The sequence below is a fragment of the Marmota marmota genome, unplaced genomic scaffold (genome assembly GCF_001458135.2).
Source record: "Marmota marmota marmota unplaced genomic scaffold, marMar, whole genome shotgun sequence".
In the NCBI taxonomy this organism is placed as follows: domain Eukaryota; kingdom Metazoa; phylum Chordata; class Mammalia; order Rodentia; family Sciuridae; genus Marmota; species Marmota marmota.
In genome coordinates this window covers 1,134,382-1,154,905 of record NW_026000171.1, presented here as the reverse complement: position 1 = coordinate 1,154,905, position 20,524 = coordinate 1,134,382, and the positions used below count along the sequence as shown (strand labels likewise).

The window sequence follows — 20,524 nt, the reverse complement described above, 5'->3', positions numbered from 1 at the left end:
TTTCATACTGCTTAATGAAATTACATATCAATAAGACATAGCAATTATAAATATTTATACTCCAATGGAGCATCTACGTACATTAAACAAACCATTCTCAATTTCAAGAATGAAATAGATCACAACACAATAATACTAGGTGACTTTTGCTTTATTAATTAATTAATTAATTTATTTTAGTATTAGGGGTTGAACTAAGGGGCACTTGACCACTAAGACAAATCCCCATCCTCATTTTGTATTTCATTTAGAGACAGGGTCTCACTGAGTTGCTTAGCACCTTGCCAACATCATTATAAATGGAGAAAAGTTGAAAGGATTCCCTCATAAACTGGAACAAGACAAGGATGCCCTCTTTAACCACTTTTATTCAACACTGTTCTTAAAACTCTAGCCACAGCAATTATACAGGAGAAAGAAATTAAAAGGATACAAATAGAAAAAGAAGGACCCAATCACTATTTGCCAAAGACACACATGATTCTATAATTAGAAGGTTCAAAAAATTCCACCAGAAAACTTCTATAACTAAAATGAATTTAGCAATATAGCAGGACATAAAATCAACACCATAAGTCAAACACATTTCTTTACATCAGTGATGAATCCACTGAAAGAGAAATTAGAAAAAGTACCCCATTCACAATAGCCTCAAAAAAAATGGGAATCAATCTAACAAAAGAAGTGAAAGACCTCTACAATGTAAACTACAGAACACTAAACAATGGAATTGAAGAAGACCTTAGAAGATGAAAAGATCTTCCATGCTCATGGATAGGCAGAATTAATATTGGTAATACTACCAAAAGTATTATACAGATTTAATGCAATTCCTGTTAAAATGCCAATGACATTCTTTATAGAACTAGAAAAAGCAATCATAAAATTCATTTGGAAAAATAAGAGACCCAGAATAGCCAAAGCAATCCTTAGCAAGAAAAGTGAAGCAGGAAGCATTGCTACTAGACCATAAATTGTACTACAGAGCCATAGTAACAAAAATTGGATGGTACTGGCACCAAAACAGACACACAGACCAATGGTACAGAATAGAAGACACAGAGATAAGCCCACATAAATACTAGACAAAGGAACAAAAACACATTGGAGAAAAGATAGCTTCTTCAGCAAATGGTGCTGAGAAAACTGGAAATCCATATGTAGCAAAATGAAATTAGATCCTTATCTCTCACTGTGTACAAAGCTCAACTCTAAGTGGATCAAAGACCTTGGCATTAGACCATAGACCCCGTGCCTAATAGAAGAAAAAATAGGCCCAAATCTCCATCATGTTGGCTTAGGAACTGAATTCCTTAACAACACTCCTAAAGCACAAGAAGTAAAATCAAGAATCAATAAATGGGACGGAATAACACTAAAAAGCTTCTTTACAGCAAAGGAAACAATCAAGAATGTGAAGAGAGAGTCTGGAGAATGGGAAAATCATTGCCACATGTACCTCAGATAAAGCATTAATCTCCAGGATCTACAAAGAACTGAAAATACTTAACCCTAAAAACAACAAACAAACAAACAAACAAACACTCCAATTAATAAATGGGCAAAGGAACCGAACAGGCATTTCACAGGAGAAGAAATATGATTGGTTAACAAATATAGGAAAAGATGTTCGACATTTCTAGCACTTGGAGGAATGCAAATTAAAACTCAATGAGGTTTCATCTCACTCCAGTCAGAAAGACAATTATCAAGAATACAAGGAACAGTAAATGTTGGTGAGGATGTGGGGAAAAAGGTGCACTCATACATTTTTGTTGTGACTGTAAATTGGTGCATCCGCTCTTGAAAGTATGGAGATTCCTCGGAAAACTTGGAATGTTTTGTACCACCATTTGACCCACTTATCCCACTCCTCAGTTTATACCCAAATGACTTAAAATCAGCATACTATAGTGATGAAGCCACATCAATATTTATAGTATCTCAATTCACAATAGCTAAGCTATGGAAGCAATGTAGGTACCTCTCAACATATGAAAGGATAAAGAAAATGTGGTATATATACACAATGTAATATTATCCAGACTTAAAGAAGAATAAAATTATGGCATTTTTTGGTAAACGGATGGAGCTGGAGAATATCATGCTAAGTGAAATAAACCTATTCCAAAGAATTAAAGGCCAAATATTTTCTCTGATATGTGGATGCTAATTTGCAATAAGGTGACAGGGGGTTCTAGGGAAGAATACAGTTACTTTGGATTATACAGAGGGGAGTGAAGGGAAGTGAGGGTGTATGAGGGTAGGAAGGATAGTAGAATGAATCAGACTTTAGTACCATATGTGTATATGATTAAATGATTGCTGTAATTCTACATCATGTACACCCAGTAGAATGAGAAATTATACTCCATTTATGTATTATGTGTCAAAATGCATTCTACTGTTATGTATGACTATTAGAACAAACAAAAAAAAGAAAAAACCTCATTCAATTAAATAAGAAATTAAAATAAGCAAAGCTGATAAAATAGCACAAATACTCAACGATCTTACCTTAAAGGTGGTAGGTAATACAGTAGCTATAACCTTTTGAATTTGTAATAACCAATATATACCAAACAAACACAAAATTTTCATATTCCTTGACTGTAGTTTTTTCCTCTGGGGAACTACCTTGACAAAAGTATTTTAAAAAGTAAAAAGCATTATGAGCCAATCTACTCATTGCCACCTTATTTCTGTTAACCAGTCTATGTAAAACAGCAAACCTTGTTGTCTTCTAAATTCTTTTCCCTGTTTTTTTTATGGCATTTATTAACACTTGACATTTGTTTATTATTAGTCCCTCTCAGAACCCCTAGCATTTAAGCCCCAGGAGAGTTTGCCAACTTTGTTCAGTATAATATTTTCGGTTGATAGTTGTTAAATGAAGAAATAATTCCAAACGTTTAGCATAAAGGGAATTGTTTTCAAAATTATGATTTATTCACTTAACACAATAGAATGAAACTATTAGAGATACTTTAAGAATAACAACATGGAGAAGTACAAACACTGAAATGATAAGTTTAAAAAAGAGAAATAAATTCTTATGTATACACAGGCATGCAACACATGATGTTTTGATCAATGCTGGATGGCATCATATATGATGTCGATCCCACAATGGAAATGAAAATCTCCTATTGCCAAGTGACATTATAGCTACACCACAGTGCAGCACATTACTCATGTCTGTGCTGGTAATGGAGGAAACAAACCTAGTGTCCTGACAGTTTTATAAAAGCATAGCACATTAAATTATGTCTAGTACATAATGCTTGATAATGATAGTAAAGGACCCTCTACTTGTTTATGTATTTACTTCACCATTATTTTAGAATGTATTCCTTATTGAAACATCTACTGCATATGTATTATGCCTATTAAAATTAAAAAGCTTAAGAAAACACACTACAAAACAAGTGTCTTCCAAACTAAAATTATTAGTAATTTTCCAGGATTATATTTCTGTGATCCTAATAGCATTATGACCATCACCTTTAAGAAAAAATAATTAAAGGTGTCCAAAGACTTGGCTTTCCAAACCATAATACCCTGATTAATAGATTGGACATTGATAACCTAAAATAATAATAACAACAATCTGCCAACAAGACAAATTTAACTGATGTTTTATGTATTCCATCTGATTTTCAAAACTATTATACAAACTGGATTTGCTTTGCTTATAATAACTTTGCTTTGTGCTTGCCTTGTAAAATATCAGTACCATTACCTTTTAGTATTTTGCAGAAGTACTAGCGCTAACAAAACAATCTGGGTTAATTTGAGATAATACACCCTCACCTACAGGACAAATAGAATATAATGCTGACCCTCAGTACTAATACTGACCCCAATTAATGAAAAGGGGTAACTGTAAAAATTATAGGCATTAAAGCTAAAACTATTACTTCCATTTCAAGAGTGGTAAAAGTGACCTCAATGTTTTAAACCAAATCTTGGAGACCAAAGCCATGAAAGTATAAGGAGTAAGGAAAGAGCTGCCAATGCCAATATTTAGGCCCTTGCATTCTAAAGTCATCCAGGATACAGGGAATGACAGAACACTTCTAAAGGCTGTGCAAACCTGGTGAATCATCCAATGTTCTGCTCAGGGCGATCATGAGGATCGTGCACATCAGTAAGTCAATTAGTATACATTAGGCAAAGAGGAGGATTATTGAAGAGAGAAATATGCCTGATACTTCCAAGGGAAGCCAGGTGTGGTCAGCAAGATCCTGACCCTTCCTGGCAGACAGTACAACTAGTAGAGAAGACAAAGAAGTCAAAAGTCTACATCTTCCAGATTGCAACAATTATATGTTAAGAAGATGGTAACACAACAATTCCAGCCCATCCCCACAACTGAGACCAGTTTTTCTTTGTCAGTTCATGGAGAGGCCACAAAGGAGGAACTGAACACCACCAAGAACAAGGTGAGGAGCTCATGGTGGGTCCTCCCCAACAGCTTCAGCTTGAGATGACTGCACACCAGCTTGAGATGACTGTTGACTGTACCTACTGAGAAACCTGACCTAGATACACCAGATAAAAAAGGACTGGAGAGTACAGAGGGCCATTCCAGAGACATGTATAAACACAGATTTGCAGGTGTGTGGCCTGCAGAAGAGGATGTTGTCAATGTACTGGGTTGGATTTCACTTCCCATCCCGGGTAGTGAAGAGTGGCCTTGGAGGTCTGCTTCTGCAGACCCTCAGAGGTAGCACCTTGGCGATAGCCAGGCATTAGTTGCCATCACATTTTCTTTCTGGAGTCACTTTAAGTGTGGAGGTTTGGAAAGACCCAAGGATGATGAACCACCTCTTTTTTGTAGGAGAGAAATTCCAAAGGAAGTACAATGAAGTAGAATATTCTCTGTGTATTTCAAGTTCATCCAATCCTGGGGAACCAGTTACACCAACTTTGTAAATGTCTATAAAGAAATAAACCCTTCTCAGCAGCAAGTACCCACTGTCATTGTGAATCACACAGTGATTGGGACCGAGGCTCTGTGGAAGAGGAAGACTTGTTTCAGCTCTCTGGACTGTGGCTTCAGTCCCAAGACATAATTCTTGGTTGGACGAGAAACCCAGAACAGCAAAGGTCTATCTGAGGTAGTGCCACGTGCTGACTTGCCATCTGAATTGACTGTTGAAGCAAGGAGGATACTGGCAGCCAAAGCCCTGGAAAATTTAAATGAATTTGTAGAAAAGGAGCAAGTGAAAAGGAAGGTAGAAATGTGACAGAAAGAACTAAATTTCCAAAATGGAGTATGGGAAAGAACATGTGGGTGGTAGAGATCCTTTCATCCTGACTGCTTTGTTGTGGTCTTTGGTGGAGCAACTAAAGGAGCCTGTAATCACCAAAAAGGATGTGGACACGTTGGTTGACAGACACGCAGGTGCCACTGAAACCCTGTTCTTTTTAGAGAAGGGACAGCACCAGATGATCCTTTGAGTGTTGCAGTGCATAGTGAACCTATAGACAATTCCCATGGAGGTGGAGGAAGCTTGCCTTGGCCACACTGTTAAGGTTTTCACTAAGGTTAATTTTGATTCTGAAAATGAACCAATAGTTTATAATACCCTGAAGAAAAGATTTAAGCACATTTTAGGTGGGGAAAAAATGGCAAAAGACAGCCCCAAGCCAGGCCTCTTGTGAAAGTGAATTTCTCCTCATGATGAATATGTCAGGCCTAAATATCAAGATAACATTTCTGTTAAAAAAAGATAACATTTCTGTTCATCTGTGAATAAGCTGAAGTTTGTGGAGCTACTTTTTCTCATAGTACTTTATTTTTAATGCTATTGTCTTGTGCTGAGAATGATCATTCTTGTTTGGGGAAATTATTTGTTTAAAATATCCTTGAGCTACATCTTAGTCTTGAAAAATTGCCATAAAGTTGGTGCCACTTTCTTTTATTTATTCAACTGAACTAACATTGTTGTATTAACATTTTAAGTATGTGTGTTTGCCCTAATTGTTTTTGACATTCTGAAAAAAAGTAATCTCAAAACAATTATTTTCTTGATAGAACTTTTCCTAGAGATTTTACCAAGTAGATAATTTTAGTAGTAAAATCTTACTGTGTATGTATCCCACTGGAAAGTCATAAAGGGTCTTACACTGTTTCATATTTGTTACTAAGAAGGTTACTGATACATTTTTAAAGGACTTCTAAAAATGTTGTTTGAAATTTCTTGATCTGTTTTTGTAAATGTGTCAGAGTTTCAAAGTATATTATTTTTCAAAGACATTTTGTTTTACTTTAGTGGATAGGCTATAAAGTGACTGGAATTTTCATTTTGGGGGGGTACCAGGGATTGAAACCAAGGTCTGAGCCACATCCCAGCCATTTTTTATATTTTATTTAGAGCCAGGGTCTCACTGAGTTGCTTAGCTCCTCGCTTTTGCTGAGGCTGACTTTGTATTCAAGTTCCTCCTGCTGGAGACTTTTGAGCTGCTGGGATTACAGGCATGCACCACTGCTCTGGTTATAACTGGGATTTTTTACTTGTAGAAAGTGGGCTTGCTCTTTGTCAGGCTTCTAGATGACCTTCCCAGCCTTGGCTGTCAGGCCTATTCCCACTCTCCTAAGTTGCTGCTGAGCCAAATCATATTTTACAAGAGAAGGGGGATCAGAAGTGGGCAGTGTGTGGGCTGGGGATGTGGCTCAAGCAGTAGCAAGCTTGCCTGGCATGCGTGCGGCCCGGGTTCGATCCTCAGCACCACATACAAACAAAGATGTTGTGTCCGCCAATAACTAAAAAATAAGTATTAAAGATTCTCTCTCTCTCTCTTTCTCTTAAAAAAAAAAAAGAAAAAAGTGGGCAGTGTGGGAAATTGTAAGGAACAGGACTTGGCTGTGTCCCTCCAGGGACTCCACAGAAGATACAGTCATGCCAGCCCTGTTGTCCCCAGATGCCACAGCCATTCTGTAAAGACAACACAATATATTTTCTAGACCCATAATTCAGAAATGAAGGTGTCGGAGAAATTTCATTCATTTTAAATTAGTCTTGCTTCCCCAGAAATTCCATCTTGAAAACTAAGTAATACCTTTGTTAGTTTGTTTGGCCTTATTAATATCAATTTTACTGAAGAAGCTTGTGTCCTTGATGTGGCTTGGCCTTTGCTACTCCTACATATTAATTTAATTTCAATAAAGTTGTGGCTTCAAGTGCTGAGTGATAGTTTGACCTGCAAGAAACAAGTTTAGGCAGTCACATCACAGTTATCTGAAGCCAGTTACAGTGAATGCAACCTGGGGGCCAATTCAACTAAAAAATTATAATTCTCACAGCAAAAAAGCAGCCAAAGACAGAGGCCTGAGACAAGTGGGCCTATGGAACTGCAGATTGGGGAGTATAGGGCCCATTCCAGGTCATTGTCTGTGTGGATGGTGTATTAGTACAAGCAGGCTGGCCCAGTCCTGGCTGATTCTGGCTGTGTCGCNCCAAGGTCTGAGCCACATCCCAGCCATTTTTTATATTTTATTTAGAGCCAGGGTCTCACTGAGTTGCTTAGCTCCTCGCTTTTGCTGAGGCTGACTTTGTATTCAAGTTCCTCCTGCTGGAGACTTTTGAGCTGCTGGGATTACAGGCATGCACCACTGCTCTGGTTATAACTGGGATTTTTTACTTGTAGAAAGTGGGCTTGCTCTTTGTCAGGCTTCTAGATGACCTTCCCAGCCTTGGCTGTCAGGCCTATTCCCACTCTCCTAAGTTGCTGCTGAGCCAAATCATATTTTACAAGAGAAGGGGGATCAGAAGTGGGCAGTGTGTGGGCTGGGGATGTGGCTCAAGCAGTAGCAAGCTTGCCTGGCATGCGTGCGGCCCGGGTTCGATCCTCAGCACCACATACAAACAAAGATGTTGTGTCCGCCAATAACTAAAAAATAAGTATTAAAGATTCTCTCTCTCTCTCTTTCTCTTAAAAAAAAAAAAGAAAAAAGTGGGCAGTGTGGGAAATTGTAAGGAACAGGACTTGGCTGTGTCCCTCCAGGGACTCCACAGAAGATACAGTCATGCCAGCCCTGTTGTCCCCAGATGCCACAGCCATTCTGTAAAGGCGACACAGCCAGAATCAGCCAGGACTGGGCCAGCCTGCTTGTACTAATACACCATCCACACAGACAATGACCTGGAATGGGCCCTATACTCCCCAATCTGCAGTTCCATAGGCCCACTTGTCTCAGGCCTCTGTCTTTGGCTGCTTTTTTGCTGTGAGAATTATAATTTTTTAGTTGAATTGGCCCCCAGGTTGCATTCACTGTAACTGGCTTCAGATAACTGTGATGTGACTGCCTAAACTTGTTTCTTGCAGGTCAAACTATCACTCAGCACTTGAAGCCACAACTTTATTGAAATTAAATTAATATGTAGGAGTAGCAAAGGCCAAGCCACATCAAGGACACAAGCTTCTTCAGTAAAATTGATATTAATAAGGCCAAACAAACTAACAAAGGTATTACTTAGTTTTCAAGATGGAATTTCTGGGGAAGCAAGACTAATTTAAAATGAATGAAATTTCTCCGACACCTTCATTTCTGAATTATGGGTCTAGAAAATATATTGTGTTGTCTTTACAGAATGGCTGTGGCATCTGGGGAGAGCAGGGCTGGCATGACTATACTTTCTGTGTAGTCCCTGGAGGGACACATCAGAAAATATTTTAGTCATTATGGGTCTTACTATCTCTAATGGCAAAGGCTAATGTCAGTGTTCTTCCATATTGTTAAAAGTTTCTTAGGAAATCAAATCCAACAGCAATAAACAAACAATCTAGACCACTCCTGAAATGTCTCATTTTTCAAGCGCCCACCCTAGGAAAGAAAGAGAGGAAGCAGTTAAATTTTATCCAGAGGTACATTAGATTTTTACCCCCCTCCCCCAAAATACTTGTCTTTGCTTCCTTCATTCTCAAGTTGGCAAGTGACATCACAGTGCTTTTTATCAGCTCTTTTTCTTTCTTTTTTTTTTGACCAAAAACCCCCAGTTACTTGCCTGTGTGTCCAAAATACTTGTTTCAGATTATAGAATAGTCATGTTTTGACCACAGCACTGCACATCTGAAAATCCAGGTATATTAACTTGAAAGGAGATATGATCAGTCTATGTACAAGTATTGTGTTTATTTGAATAAAAGTGAAAAGAACAACAACAAAACAAAACAGATTTGCAAAAGTGTCTGATGTGTATAGGACATAGTTTGTTATTGCTGACAGTTGCTATTGCTCTTTCCTAAAATGACTGTAAGTGTATATCTAATGAGGTCCAATAATGAAGGTAGACCTCCAAGTGTGGAGTCTTCGTAGTCTAAAGTAAGGCCTTTGCACTTTCTAATATAGCTAAATGATTCCCAATTCTGAATTACGGAAGTGCATGGGAAGTTATCAAAAAAAATAACTGTACATATGGTTCATAAATGTTAGAACTGTTAAAGTAACTTTATGTATATTATGGTAGGAAAATACATTTTATTTTTAAATAAAATATTTAAGTTGTAAAAGTAAAGAAAGCCAGACTCAGGTAGTCAAAGGTCAAATACTTTCTCTCATATGGTAAAGATAGAGGGAAATAATGTTCAAAAATAGAGGATCCATGAAAATAGATGAGAGTTCAGTGGAGCAGAAGAAAACAATTGAGGGGGACAGTGGAGGCACATAAAATGTGAGGAACTGCAGGATGAAATTGACAAAATTATGCTATGTACATTTATGGATAAATTAGAGTGAATTCAACCTTTATGTGTATCTATAAAGTACTAAACAAAAAGCAGCAAAGTATAAGGGAGGACAGTAGAGTGGAGTCAGGGGAGCGGGGGAAGGGAGGAGAGGAGGGAGAGTGGAAGGACTGGGGATGGGAATAGAGCAAACTATATTAAATGCAAGTGCAAATTTGTCAAAATAAATCACACTATTATGTATAACTCTAATGCATTAATAAAAACAGAAGGGGATGGGGCTGTAGCTGAGTGGCAGAGAACTTGCCGAGCATGTGTGAGGCACTGGGTTCGATTCTTAGCACAGTATAAAAAAATAAATAAAATAAAGGCATGCTGTCCATCTACAACTATAAGAATATTAAACAAAATAAAAACAGAAAAAAACTCCTAAAGAAAATAAAGGAATCACAAAACAGAGTAAATAAAATCTTGATTTAAAATTATTCAGTTAGAATACAAATGTGGAAACATTCATTTGTTTGCATGCAAATAACTGAATATTGCTATAGATAATAATGAGTCTGTAGAATAGAGAATTGCAGAGTTTGGTTCACTTACTCAGTCCTTTACAACTCAAATAAATATGTGAGAATGGTCTGGGATGGGAATAATTCACAGTAAACACATCCACTTAGAAATCTTTTGTAATTCTGGATGTTAGAATCATTGGCTGTTTAAAGAAAGAGAGCCAGAGAAAGGAGTAGAGAACAATGAAAAATGATAAAAACAATAGAATTTAATGAGTAATAGTTCAATTGTATGGAGAAACATGAGATTCAGAGAATTGTGGAATAATAAGAAAGGAGAAGAGGCTGTTAGAGTAAAAGACTATTAGGCAGTAGTAGAATTTAGTTATTGATATTATATAAAATATCAGGCAAAATTAGAAACATAGCCATTTTCCATCCACCTGATCCACCCAATCAGTAAATATAGGTTTTAGTCAAGCATGAATGGATGTTTTTGAATATTAAGGTTGTTTCTAAGTTAATTTTTGTAAGACTAAGTTCTTATTTCAGCTCTGCATTTCAGTTTTATGCTGTTCAAGAGAAGAATAGACATCTGTCCATCTCAAAGAAGCAAGTGTGTAGTGTGTGGGTGATCCTATGTGGGATCTATTCAATTTGAACACTAAATTTTCAGAGGTTGCTGTGGGTGAATGCATTCACATTAAGGCAATGGCACTGGTATTTGAGGCTCAGAGTATTTATTTTTAATAAGGGATACACATAGAAACTTTCCAGTAATGAAGAAGACAGAACTCTCTTTTATTAGTAAATAATATCATAAGGAGCTCTCTACAGACTTAATTGCTCCCAAAACAACAACAACAAACAAAACAAAAAGCACTACATGGTGTTAGGCTCAACATCATCATATCCAGGGTACTCTTGTCTCAGGACCAATAAGGATGTTGTGTCTTCCATGTTAGAATTGTCAGCTTCTTTGAGGGTCTGAAGAGAGATACCTGAAATAGTAAGAGGATCCTGGTTTCAGTGGTGACAAAAACGACAGTCCAGAGTCCTCTTGCAGAATGAAAAGACTAGTAGAGTGGCTACAAAATATCTATGGGTAACCAGAATTTTTCTGGAAGGAGTGATAGAGCTATATCTTATTGACTATGTCCTGTGCAAATGTCTTGATTTCAACAATGAGAAGGAGGATGGGTTAAAAATGGTGAGGAGTGGCAAAGAGATGCAAGTTCTCTCTTCCACACCAGGCTGGTCTGATTCCTTAAGCACTCCAGGCAGAAGACGACCTCCCTCAATTCCTCTGTACCTCAATAACAGACTACTCTTGACTTCAGTGTATTCATGACAACAATTTGAGTCCTTTGGAAGATGCGAAAGGATGGCAGCTCAACTGAATTCAACAGTTTCCTTTTTCTATGGCCCACATGACCATGCACAAGTGGAAAGCCCACTTCTAAAATATGACACCATATATTATTTCAAACAATAAGAGAATTATTCTTTCTAGCATGTAAATTTCAATATATCTATTTAAGGCTATTGTACATTATATGATTAAAGTGTGAAGTGTTAATAAAAATAATGAGTTGCAAGCTTCCGTAAAAATAAATTTTTACATATGCAAGGTTGGCTCAGCATATGCAAATCAATAAATGTAATCCATCACATAAATAGAATTTAGAACAAAAATTACATAATTAACCGAATAGATGCAGAAAAATTTTCATCAACAAAATTTAGCAATCTCTGAAGACACTAGGGATAGAAGAAAATTATCTCAATCTTATCAAGGCTATCCATGACAAACCATACATCACATCATGACGAATGGTGAGGAAATAAAAGCATTTCCTTTAAAATAAATCTAGAGTAGGATAAGTATTCTTACCCCCACCTCTCCTATTCTATATAATTTTATAATATTAGCTATATCAGTTAGAAATTAAAAGGATACGAGAAAAAGAAGTTGTCAAATTATCTCCATTTGGAGATGATATGATTCTATGCATATAATCTCCACCAGAAGAGTTTTAGAGCTGATAAATAAATAGAGCAAAGTAGCAGGATCAACAAACAAAATTAATAGTTTTGCTATATGACAGTAGTAAACTCAACAAAGGAAGAAAAGTATTCCATTGAAAATAACCTAAAACAAAACAAAAACATGAAAATAAACCTAGTGGAGAAGTTGAAAGACCTCTAAAATAAAAATATAGATCACTAAAGAAAGAATTTGAAGAAGGCTATAGAAGATGGAAAGGCATCTGTTGTTCTTCAATAAGCAGATTTAATATTGATAAAATGATTATACAACCAAAAGCAATCTATAATTTTAATCAGTCCCAATCAAAATATCAATGACTTTCTTTACAGAATTAGAAAAATGAGTCCTAAAATTCATGTGGAAGAATAAAAGATCCAGAGTAGCCAAAACAATACTGAGCAAGAAGAACAAGGCTGAGGCATCACAATTCCCAAGCTCAAATCATGCTGTGGGTATGTGCTAACAAAAAGAGAATGGCATTTTTATAAAAACCAACATGAAAGTCAATGGAATAGAAGACAGAGAGATAAACCCACACAGGTATAGTCGTGACAAAATCAGTAAAAACACACATTGGAAAAAAGATGGATGTTATGGTTTGGATGTAGTGTGTCTTCCAAAAGCTCATGTGAGACACAGTGCAAGAGGAAAAACAATTGGATTGTAAAAGCCTCAATGCAATCATTGCATTATTCCCCTTATGGGGATTAACTGCCTGGTAACTGAAGGCCAGTAGGGTGTGGCTTGAGGGGGTGGGTCCACGAAGGCATGGCCTTGGGGTATGTATTGTGTATCTGGCAAGTGGAGTCTCTTTTCTTCCGGATCATCTGCAGGCTGTTTCCCTCTGTCACACTCTTCCACCAAGATGTCCAGCCACACCTCCAGCCTCAAAGAATGGAGCCTGCTGTCTATATATAGAGACCTCTGAAACAGTGAGCCCCGGAATAAACCTTTTCACCTCTACAATTGTGCTGGTTGGGTTTTTTTTTTTTTTTTTTTTTTAGCCACAGAAGTGAAAAAGCTGACTAAATGGACTTTTTAACAAATGGAACTGGGAAAACAGGATATCCATATGTAGAAGAATGAAAGGGGCTCCCTATATCTTACCCTGCATAAACATCAACTAAAATGGATCAGAGGCCTAGTAATTAGACAAGAATTAGACAAGAATCTTTACAATTGCTAGAAGAAAACATAGGGCCAACTCTCCAAAATACAAGCACAAACAGAAATAAAACTCCCAAAGCTCAAGAAATAAAACCAAGAACCAACTGGGGCAGCTTCAAATTTAAAAATTTCAAACATAAAATGAAACAAGATGATAAAAAGAGAGCCTAAGGAATGGGAGAAATTCCTGCCATTTATTCTTTTGATAGAGGATTCATATCTATCGTATATAAACATCAAAATAACCCAAATAACCCAGTCAATGGGCAAGTGAGCTAAACAGATATTTCTCAGAAGATGACATAAAATGGCCAAGAAATACATAAAAAACTGTTCAACATTCTTAACAATAAAGGAAATGAAATAGAAACTACACTGAGGTTTAATCTTACCCCAGTTAGAATGTCAAGATTCAAGATAAATAATAATTATTTTAGGTTATTGTGAATGGAATAGTTTTTCTGATTTTTTCTCAGCATATTAATTATTGGGATATTGATAAGGCATTGATTTTTGAATGCTGATTTTATATCCTACTTTCCTGAATTTATTAATCAGTATTAGAATTCTTTTGATGGAGATATTAAGTATAATACATAAAGGATCCTTTCTTCAGAAAACAGATAATTTATCCTCTGTTCATATTTATATCTCTTTAATTTCTTCTCTTGTCTGATTGCTCTGACTTTAGTTTCAACAACTATATTGACTAGGAGTGGTGAGAGTGATTATCCTTTTCTTGTTTCTGATTTCAGAGGAAATATTTTCAATTTTTCTTCATTCAATAGGAAGTTGGCTTTGCATTTGTTATACATAGTCTTTATAATGTTGAGGTAAGTTCTTTCCATCCCTAATTTATTCAGCAGTTTTAATATGAATGGATGCTAAAACTTATCAAAAAATTTTCAGCATCTATCAAATTGATCATGTGATTCTTATCCTTAGATGTATTTTTTTTGGTGAATTAAACTTATTGATTTGCATATGTTGAACTACCCTTGCATCTAACTTACTTGATCATGGTGTACTACCTTGTTAATGTGTCTTTGAATGTGCTTTAGAAATATTTTAATAAAATTTTTCAGACTATGCTTTTCAGGGATATTGGTCTGTAGTTTTCCTTCCTCAATGTGTCTTTGTCTTGTTTTGGTAAAACAGTAATACTGGCTTTATAGAATAAACTTGGAAGTATTTCCTCTTTTTCTATTTCATAGAGTAATTTGAGAATGATGGGTATATTTCTTTCTTAAATATTTGGCAGAACTTCTTTTTTTGTTGGAAGGCTTCTAATTGCTGCTTCAGTATCATTTTTTGATATTGATCTGTTTAGGTTTTCTACATTTTGTTGGTTTGATTTCTACCTAGAAATTGGTTAATATCTTCTAGATTTTATAGTTTTAGTATAAATTTTCAAAATAGTTCCTAATGAGCCTCTGGACTTCTGAAATGTTTGTGATGATATCTCTTTTTCTCATCTCTATTTTTTTTTGATTTGGGTCTTCCCTCTCTTTTGGCTAGTTTGGCTAATGAGAGAGCTGTAGTAACAAAAACAGCATAGAACTGGCATCAAAATAGACATGAAGATCAATGCAATAGAATAGAAACACAGAACAAGCCCAAACAGATATTTTCATCTGATACTTACCAGAGGAACAAAAAACATACATTTAAAAAAGAGTCTTTTTTTTTCTTTTTTAAAATGGTGCTTGGAAAACTGGATATTTGTATATAAAAGAATGAGATTAGTCCCCTATCTTTCAACCTGCACAAAGGTCAACTAAAATGAACCAAAGACCTAGGTATTAGACCAGAAACTTTGTGATTGACAGAAAAAATAGGCTCACTATTCCAACATATTGACACAGGCACCTTATCAAGACCTCTGAGGCTCAAGAAATAAAACTAAGAATCAACAAGTGGGATGGTATCAAATTAAAATACTTCTGCACAGGAAAGGAAAAAAAGGGAACAATAGGGAGCCTATAAGATGGAAGAAAATCTTTGCCAGCTATTTTTTTGACAGAGGATTAATATGCAGAATATATAAATAACTCAAAAAAGTTAAAACAATTAATCTAATTAATAAATGGGCGGTAGCGCTAAAAAGATATTTCAAAAAAAGTAATACAAATGACCAAGAAATATATGAAAAGCTGCTTAACATCTACACCAATCAAGGGAATGAAGATCAAAACTACATTTTTATAATGGCAATCATCAATAATATAAATAATAATAAATGATCATGAGGATGTGGGGAAAAGTGTACTCATTCATTTTTGGTGGCACTGCAGATTAGTACAATCATTTTGGAAAACAGCATGAAGATTCCTGAAACCATTTCATCACTATCTCACTCCTTGGTTTTATCCAAAGAAGTAAACTAAGCATACTGGAGTGATACTGGCATATCAATGTTGATGGAAGAACAATTTACAACAGCCAAGTCATGGATACAGCCTGGGTGCCTGTCAACTGATGAATGGATATAAAGAATGTGGTGAATATGCACAACAGAATTACACTCAGCCATAAAAAAGAATTAAATTATGGCATTTGCATATAAATGGATAGAACTGGAGAACATCATACTAAGGGAAATATACCAAATTAAGAAAGTCAAAAGTTAAATTTCCTCTCTTATATGCAGAACTTGGAGCAAAACAAGGCTTGAATGGGAAAAAGTGGGTGGAACTCTGGAAGGAAATTGACTCATGAAAGAAAAAGAGAGACCAGTGGAATAGAGTAAGGGGGTTGATGCGGAAGGAGGAAGGATGTGAAAAACGAGGAACTGTGGAATGAAATTGACCAAATTATGTTATGTATATATATGTATATATGTATATATGTATATATGTATATATATATATATAAATATACTGAGGTGAAGTGTGTGTGTGTGTATATATATATATATATATATATATATATATATATCTCACTGATTCATTAAAAAACTGTTATATGTATTTATGAACGTCAAAATTAATGCCACTATGATGAATAATTATAATGCAATAATAAAAACACTAAAATGCTCTCCAAATTACTTCTCACAGGCTTAAAGACCACCATACTTGTTGTTCAAACATAGGTCTTGGTTTGCTGTGTGAAAATTGGAACGAAGCTACAAAATCTCTGCAGCTCATCCAGAGATGTCTCTATCCCATGGCCTGTGTGTGCAGACAGAGGACACAATATGTACCGCCTTTCAGAAGAAATAAAACAGCTTCAATAAACAGAAAAAGGGAAGAGATGACATCTTCTTGGTTTACAAGGCTACTTAGATTCTTGTGTTAAAGGAAAACTGATAATTGAAATGTCCAAATCCATCTTTACCATGACAATAATGCAAGACTACTGGAGAGATAGCTATCCACTTACCTGTCTTAGAACACCTGGCACTACTTCCCTCTTCTGGGAAAAACCTGTTCTCTTTCATTCCAAAGGAAGAAGGAATTTCAGGAACTGGTAACTCTTCAACATCATCATAACCATTGCTTGTGGCAACTGCATGCTGTCCTCGAGGTTCTGAAAACCGGGAATAAGAAGGAAGAGCAAGATATTTCTTAGTCTAGGTGATGTCTTCAGTCTCTTCTAATGCAGAGATTCTAATAGCTGAGAAATACAGGCACCATATTCCAAGGCTGTCCCAAAGGCATACATTTGACTCTTTGTATTCTTGGAAAGCATGTAAATCATCTAAATATTTCAATGTATGAAGTTCAATAATATTTTACTAACATGCCATGCCAAAAAAAATCAATAAAAATTATGTTGTAAGTTTGAGGCACTCTTTTCAGGCATATGATAGAGGGCTGAAAAAATATGTACATTTTAGTGACTGAGGAGAACCCAGGCTGTTAATGTGGCCTCTGAAGCAATGGAGACACAGTGATGTCCAATAGAAAAGCCTGGCTTTCTCTCTCCCGCAGATAGGCTATTTTACCAATTTCAATCCCAGGAGGCATGGATTTCAACCTCCTTTAGTGCTGTGCTGTTCTTACGATTCAATCTTGAAAGAGCACTCCTGGACATGCTTTATCCTTGGAACTCTCCACTTTTACAATTTGGGGAAAGTCCAGGATGTCCTCTTTTCTTAGGTCCTTTGTAGAGAAGAGCTCCCAATGATTGATAAATACAGGCACCAAACATTCCTTGTGTTCCAGGGATTATAAAGTTCATTTTTTTGGTCTTAGTATTCACATAAACCACAAAATGGTTCATACATCCCTGTATTTCAGGGTCAAATCCATATTTCCCAAAGTTCTCTTACGCCATGGAATTTGTAAGATGATCAGGTTCAAATTTTCTTTTTAAGATTATGGCCTTGGATTTTATAATGATGTATTTGAGGTATGTCTGTGACCATACAGAAGTAGCTATGGAAACCAATAAATTAGAATCTCATCTTTCCCTTTCTGAGATGACAGAGTGGGTGGAGAGAAAAAGTAGTTGTGAACCTGAAGGAGAGATCCTTCCCATCCTAATCAACAAAGTTCTTCTCAGATGATAACCTGTTCCTCACTCCCACCATCTAAGGGAAGACTTGTCTCTACTACATAGGGCAGATTCAGGGTCCCCTCATTTTCCCCTATGTAATAAGGTAGCTTACTTACTGAGCCATTAGAAATGGTTCCTAGTTGGGAGAAAACATAATAGACAAACACAGTAGGAGGTTCAATGTCATAGTTCAGAAGAAATTTTGAAGCTTCATACTTGTAGAGAGAGGGCTTGGAGCTCCTGCCATTGAAGGATGCTGATAATTGTTATAGTGGTCCAGGAATATCTCTAAAAGTTCATGTTTTAAATGGTGTTGGAAAAGGTAGAACCTTTAAGGTGTGGAGACTAGTGGGAGGTATTAAGTTGTTGGGAGCATGCTCTTGAAAAGGATTATAGGATGCCAATCTCTTCCTCTTTCTATTAAAGCAAAATAAATCTTTCTTCTTTATAATTTGATTATTTCATTCATTTTATTTCAGTAATAGAAAGCTACCAAATATGCCATATGAAGTTGGGTTAGTCATGTGATCTTTGCTTACTGAAGATTCCCACACTGATGGAAAACTCATACAAACAAAGGAGGCTATGGAACACACCTGAGCTGTTCAGCAGGCTCTCCTTCTCTGGATTTATGGGGTAATCTATCTCCTGGTACAGGACCTCATCAACAGCATCTTCAAAAGTGGATAAGGCTATGGAAAGCAGAATGAGTTCAGGCATTGCTCACGGAAGTCGCTGCCTTACCAACAGACAAAATCTTCTCCAGTGCACACTCTTGGAGAGACTACTCTGGGCTTCCAGGATCCCTTTCTTTAGTCTTGTAATTCATTGCGATAGAACTAGATTTCTGCCCATCCCTTGATCTTAAACCCAGTCTCCACTAGCACTGTCCACATGGGAAATCATCGTATTTGAGGGCTCCATTTTTTAACCCAGGACAAAATCATGTCTTTTAAGTCTCCAAGTCCATGGTAGAGAAGGCAGTTTCTTATACAATGAGAATAAGACTAAAATGTGTACTTTAAAAAGCCCCACAATTGGTCCAATATTATCTGTGCATACTTTCATGTCACAGCATTCCCAAGCCCCACCTTGGCACTGTCGTCTCCATCTGAGCAGTTGAATTCCCAGGATGATGAGGACAAGAAAGAGAAGGGTTCCCAGGACCATGCAGAGGATCCCAGGTAAGGAGAAGATGCCAGGGACAGTGGCTGAGGCTGAACTGGTGCCTGAAGAAGAAAAAGGTCATGAGTCTTTAGAGAGGACCATAAGCTCAGGAGAATTCAGTTATCATGGTCCTTGCTTCAGTCCTCAGGACCATGAAGTCCCTAGTTCAGAAATCATATATCATGAATCTCAGGATATTACCACCCTAGATCCTGCTCTGGGATGTGTCAACTATCTTCTGAGTCTGATTTTAAGAGATTTCTATAAAATAAATGTGGATGAGGCTTTGGAGCTCTCTGACTGCTCTAATTTAACACAAGTGATGGCGTCTTCTAACACCTGAACATCAGAACTGTGTAGACTCCATAGTGCAGAACACTGAAAATCTGCTTATCTTCCCCATTACCTGGTTCAGAGCAAAAGAACCACTTACTTCTCTGGGTGGGGTGAGCTGTTGTCCTTTCACCTGGGGACAAGAGAAGGAAAATGGAATCACTACACTGTGTTGGTCTGGGAATGTCTCTGGGTCCCACTCACCAAAACTGGCACATAGTTTTTTCCCAGATGCCAGGAGTTTGGGCACATCAGAGCCAGAGCATAGGGTAGCAGGGCAGCCTGGGAAGCCCTCTGGATGCAAACACACTCCTTCAACCCTAGGCCCCCCACCTTGTCCTGCTACTCACCAGAGCACCTCACACCAGCGTCCTCCTCATGCTTGCAGTCACTCTGTCCCCAGGGTGTTGCAGCACAGGCCCACAGGGAGGGCTCCCTGCCCCTGCACTGCACCTCATCCAGCCAGATGCTTCCATTTCCAGGGCCAAATGCAGCCTTTCCTGGGGCTTCCAGGGCAGAGCCACAGCCCAGCTGCTGACACACCACCTCAGCCTCTGCCAGGCTCCAGGAGTCATCACACACAGTGCCCCAGGTGCCTTCATGCCAAACCTCCACTCGCCCTGAGCACTCGCTGTCTCCTCCCCTGAGTCGGAGCTTCTCTTTGTCTGAAAAGGCAGCAGCACCTACGTTTACTGCCCTGGCGAGAGGAAAGGAGGCCCTGGAAGCCATGGGGATGGTGGGAGGGGATGAGGTACCTGTGCAAGGCGCAGTGGCTGGACAGCTCTTGGGTCTGTTTCCTGCAGGAGCAGACAGTGGGGGAAGCACAGGTTCAGGGGGAACTGAGGTGATCCTGCCCCAAGACAAGGCTCTCTAAAGTCCTGGGATCAGTTTGGGTGACAGATGGAGATAAGGAGCTTCAGAAATAGTCTAACAGGATGGGTTACTGAGACATCCCCTAGAGCATATCCCTATCAGCAGCTGAAATTATTTTATCAGTTTATTTGTTCTTACTGTGCCCACTACATGAAAAAATACAAACACGATCATGCACGTGCTCATGTGTGTACATGCAAACATACACAGACACATGTAACCCAGAAAA

The 20,524-nt window shown here is 37.4% G+C and overlaps 1 protein-coding gene across 1 annotated transcript in view; it reads right to left on the bottom strand.

The window, feature by feature from the left end:
• Positions 1 to 4,993: 4,993 nt before the first annotated feature.
• Positions 4,994 to 20,524, bottom strand: part of LOC107154877 (antigen WC1.1-like) — a 41,233-nt gene continuing 25,702 nt past the window's right edge. Inside the window, exons 7-15 of the mRNA XM_048787560.1 lie at positions 20,178 to 20,219; positions 19,773 to 20,087; positions 19,523 to 19,555; positions 19,014 to 19,151; positions 18,519 to 18,614; positions 17,948 to 18,058; positions 16,804 to 16,950; positions 11,089 to 11,203; positions 4,994 to 5,192 (exon numbers count right to left, since the gene is read on the bottom strand). Of these exons, the coding sequence (XP_048643517.1) occupies positions 4,994 to 5,192; positions 11,089 to 11,203; positions 16,804 to 16,950; positions 17,948 to 18,058; positions 18,519 to 18,614; positions 19,014 to 19,151; positions 19,523 to 19,555; positions 19,773 to 20,087; positions 20,178 to 20,219 (1,196 nt within the window). The remainder of the gene's footprint in view (positions 5,193 to 11,088; positions 11,204 to 16,803; positions 16,951 to 17,947; positions 18,059 to 18,518; positions 18,615 to 19,013; positions 19,152 to 19,522; positions 19,556 to 19,772; positions 20,088 to 20,177; positions 20,220 to 20,524) is intronic.